The following is a 4,646-nucleotide window of genomic DNA, read 5'->3' as shown; positions in this document are numbered from 1 at the left end:
GGAAACTATCATGAGAGCAAACAAACAACCTATAGAATTGTAGAAAATATTCGCATGCTACACATTTGATAAAGGGCTGATAACTAGAATCTATATAGAACTCAGGAAAATCAGCAAGAAAAAAATCAAACAACCCTATCAAAAAGTGGGCAAAATACATAAACAGAAACTTTTCAAAGGAAGACAAATGGCCAACAAACATATGAAAAAATGCTCAACATCTCTAATCATCAGGGAAATGCAAATCAAAACAACAATGAGATATCACTTAACTCCAGTGAGAATGGCTATTATTAAAAAGTCCCAGGCCGGACACAGTGGTTCACACCTGTAATCCTAGCTTTCTGGGAGGACGAGGCGGGAGGATAGCTGCAGCTCAGGGGTTTGACACCAGCCTGAGCACAGTGAGACTCCGTCTCTAGAGACAAGACACAAACAAACAAACAAAAATCCAAAAAAATACACAAAACCAGAAAACCCATCTGGGTGCTGTGGCACGCACCTGTAGGCCCAGCTACCTGGGAGGCTGAGGCAGAAGGATCGCTCATAGCCCAGGACCTGGAGCTTGCGGTGACTACAATCACTGCACTCTACCCAGGGACACCGAGTGACACTCTGTCTCAACAGCAACAACAACAAAAACAAAAAAAACAGGGAAAAATTCACAAAACAACAAATGTTGGCATGGATGCACAGAGATAGGAACACTCATACACTGTCAGTGGGACTGCAAACTAGTACAACCTCTGTGGAAAGTAATATGGAGATTCCTCAAAGAGCTAAAGGTAGAACTACCATTTGACTCAGCAATCCCATTACTGGGCATCTACCCAAAGGAAAAAAAGACATTCTATAAAAAAGACATCTGCACTTGAAAGTTTATAGCAGCACAATTCACAATTGCAAATATGCAGAAACAACCCAAGTGCCCATCAATACATGAGTGGATTAATAAAATGTGATATATGTATACCAGGGAGTTCTACTCAGCCACAAAAAACAATGGTGATCTAGTACCTCTTGTATTATCCTGGATAGAGCTGGAGCCCATTCTACTTAGTGAATGAAGTATCCCAAGAATGGAAAACAAGCATCACATGTACAAACCATCAAATTGGTATTAACTGATCAACACCTATGTGCACATATAGTAGTAACATTCATCAGGTGTCGGGCAGGTGAGGGGGCGAGGAAGGGATGGGTATATTCACACCTAATGGGTGCGGTGCACACTGTCTGGGGCATGGACATGCTTGTAGCTCTGACTCAGGTGGGGCAAAGGCAATATATGTAACCTAAACATTTGTACCCCCATAATATTCTGATATTAAAAAAATCTTATATTAAAAATTAATTTGCAATTAATCTGTAGCTAGGTGTGGTCATGTAACTTGCTTTGGTCAATTAAATGTAAGAATAAGTGATGTGTGCCATTTCTGGGTGGAAAATGTAAGAGCTAGCATGTGCTTTGCCATGTTTTCTTTATCCATCTGGCATGGTGACCAGCAACATTCTAGGTAGTTATTTCTGTATCAGCCTTGGTCTCTGAGTAACTAAAATTAACAAAGCCCTCTGCTAACCTGCAATGTACATGGAACATGAGCAAAAATAAACTTTTGTTTATTATAAAACAAAAGAAGTCCTCTTACCCGCCTATGATGAAGGTTTTTACCTGTTTCCAACATATGCACACTTTTTAAAATTGCTAAATCACTGGTACTTCACCTTGAGCAGTCTTTTTTTTTTTTTTTTTGAGACAGAATCTCACTCTGTTGCCCAGGCTAGAGTGACAGCCTAGCTCACAGCAACCTCAAACTCCTGGGTTCAAGAGATCCTACTGCCTCAGCCTCTCAAGTAGCTGGGACTACAGGCATGCGTCACCATGCCTGGCTAATTTTTTTTTTTCTATATATATATTTTTAGTTGTGTAGATAATTTTTTTCTATTTTTAGTAGAGATGGGGTCTCGCTCCTGCTCAGGCTGGTCTCGAACTCCTGACCTTGAGCGATCCACCTGCCTTGGCCTCCCAGAGTGCTAGGATTACAGGCGTGAGCCACCGCGCCCGGCCTTGAGCAGTCTTTGTAGTCATGATTTCAAGGCACACACAGTGATCTGTGCAGTATTTGGTGGTCACCAAGGCTTAGTGTATCTAGGCAAAAGACTATCCCTTTCCTCCAAAGATATTCCTGTCTCCTGAGCACCTTAAAAGATGTAGACTATTTTCCAAATATTCCTGATGCTTCTGGAGAAGAGGACATTTAAAGATGCACTGATATTGGGATAGCTATCTATTGACTGAAAAGTAAAGCACAAAGTTACTCTTATGTTTCAAGTGGGGTTCCTTCAAAGCTGGGAATTCTGGAATACCCATGCAGGCATGAGGCCTCTGCAGCTATCATTTTGAGCCATTTTTTGCTCCTTTCTTACTTCGTCTTTTTTGCTTGATTACATTTGATAAGTAGATTTGGGAAAAATGATTCTGGGCCTTAAAAAGCTTTACTAAAAAGGGGTTAAATACCGCTGTTTTTTCACCCTGTGCTTTGCCAAGTTGTGAAATTTTCTAGAATTATCCAAGGCCAGTGAGATCCATCCTTGGCCCATACATGCTTTCTATATGGAAGTTGTTCAAAGAATGAGCATCACATTCCACTTTGGGAGACTCATTCTTTTTTGTACCAAAGTTCAATGTAGCACAGTGTTGGGATGAACATTGGCTTAGAGTTAAAATCCCTGAGCCTCATTTTCCTAATTTGTAAATCAATAGAATTGAACTACATCTTCACAACCACAGTCTCTAAAGTTCCTTTTCTTTCTGATATTCAGTGATTTTTCAATTCATTTACATATTCATTCAGTCATCAAATATTTACTGAGCATGTGTTATGTGCCAGACACTGCACTAAGTAGGGGTGTGGTGGGGAAGTCAGATACAAGAGCAAATAATACATGGTATTATTCCTTAAAATAGCTCTAGTGGTTTTCTTTTCGTGTTGTCTTAAAGGCCTTGAGCCTTTTCTTTAGGGGATGATGAGCCATTGGTGAGTATATTTTGAGGGAGGAATGAGATCTTATTTGCATTTTAGAAAGCCGGATCTGCCCAGGGGAAATGACTGAAAAGGCTGTTGCAGTGGTTCCTGACACAAGTGAGGAGAGCTTGAGCGAAAGAGAATGAAGAGGAAGGGACCCATTAATAATTATTCTGCAATGTTAAATCATAAAAATTTGAGGGCCCCTTAAGTGCTTGGCATTGTTAACATTGTGGAGCATGCAAAATAGTGTTAAGATCTCTCTCTGCCTTCACAGTTTGGAAGCCAGTACATACTCCCTTGGAAAAAGTCAAGAAAAACAAAAATTACACTATGGAGCAATAAGTCTGAAAAATAATAATGTGTAAGATGGGAAGCTGTTTCAAGCTAGCTGTGATGACTAATTCTTCTCCTTCTGAAGTAGATGCTAAGTACCACAGTGGTTAAGGGAAGGGAAGACATATATACCAATTACAGCAGTTAAGTACAACTTAATAGAGAAAGGGGGTGGAATATCTGTGGTAGGGGAAGAAATATGTGATGACAATAAGGCATAAGTTGAGAGTGCCAAGTGATTTGCTGGTGGGATGGCAAGTGGTTGGGTGAGAGAGTGGTGTGGGATAGATGGTTCAACTACAGTTTAAAATAAGATTGAATTATATAGGTTGGAGTCAAATCCAAGAAGGTGACTAAAGCTGTGCTAGATAACTAAGACTCCCAGAAAGATAGCAGGATGGAAGTTTTCTACCATCATCTCCCTACAGTGCACCAATCTTGATAACCAGTTATGGAAAAGAGCACTTTTTTGGAAGTCCAGGAGTCCAGTGGAGAAGTTCCAGTGCACTGTTGGAGCAAAAATCTGAGGGTAGACACATTAAGGAGGGTAAGAAGAACATTTTTACTTTATCCATGTCACCCTCCCCCAAGGCAGCACAGCTAAGTGCCAAGAGAGACCCCCTCAATCCATGATTCCTCCAGTGAGAGAAAGTGAGAGTGTAGTGAGTGAGCACCCAGCATTTCCAGCTGTGTGGGATGCTACCCAAGAGGCCCATCTCTTTCTGGCCCCACAAAGAATACTAGGGGGATCAGTACATTTGAGTGGCTGTGAGGTGTTTAAAAGTGGGGAAGAGGGGTAAAAGTGTAGGGTTTTTTAATGTGATTAAAGTTAAGTTGCTTTCAGCTTAAAACAAACTTTTAAAACTGTAACATATTTTATTTACGCTTCATGGTAACAAGAAAGCAAAACCTATAGTAGATACACAGAAGAGAAAGGGAAAGGAATCAAATCATACCACTACAGAAAAATCATCAAATCACAAAGGAAGATAGTAAAATATGAAGAAATGAACAAAGGAACTATAAAACATTCAGAAAACGATTAACGAAATGACAATAGTAAGTCCTCGCCTATCAATAATTATGTTAAATGTAAGTAGACTAAATTCTGCAATCAAAAAAGATAAAGTGGCTGAATGCATTAAAAACAAACAATACCCAGGCATTTGCTGCCTATAAGAGGCTCACTTTAATGTTAACAACACAGGCTGAAAGTGAAGGGATGGAAAACAATATCTTACACAGATGAAAACTAAAAGAAAGCATGGAAACTATACTTTTTTT

The 4,646-nt window shown here is 39.9% G+C and overlaps 1 protein-coding gene across 1 annotated transcript; it reads left to right on the top strand.

Moving 5' to 3' along the window:
• Nucleotides 1–1,844: 1,844 nt before the first annotated feature.
• On the top strand, nucleotides 1,845–2,072 carry LOC105810633 (putative uncharacterized protein FLJ38264; the record flags this gene model as incomplete). The annotated part of the gene is made up of 2 exons (XM_012644664.1): nucleotides 1,845–1,892; nucleotides 1,983–2,072. Coding segments are annotated over 2 exons (138 nt in total), but the record flags the coding sequence as incomplete, so codon positions are not given.
• Nucleotides 2,073–4,646: the final 2,574 nt, after the last annotated feature.

Source organism: Propithecus coquereli, unplaced genomic scaffold (assembly GCF_000956105.1).
Source record: "Propithecus coquereli isolate 6110/MARCELLA unplaced genomic scaffold, Pcoq_1.0 Scaffold104, whole genome shotgun sequence".
Classification (NCBI taxonomy): Eukaryota; Metazoa; Chordata; class Mammalia; order Primates; family Indriidae; genus Propithecus; species Propithecus coquereli.
The sequence above is the reverse complement of the archived record's forward strand: the minus strand, read 5'-3'. Positions and strand labels throughout refer to the sequence as shown.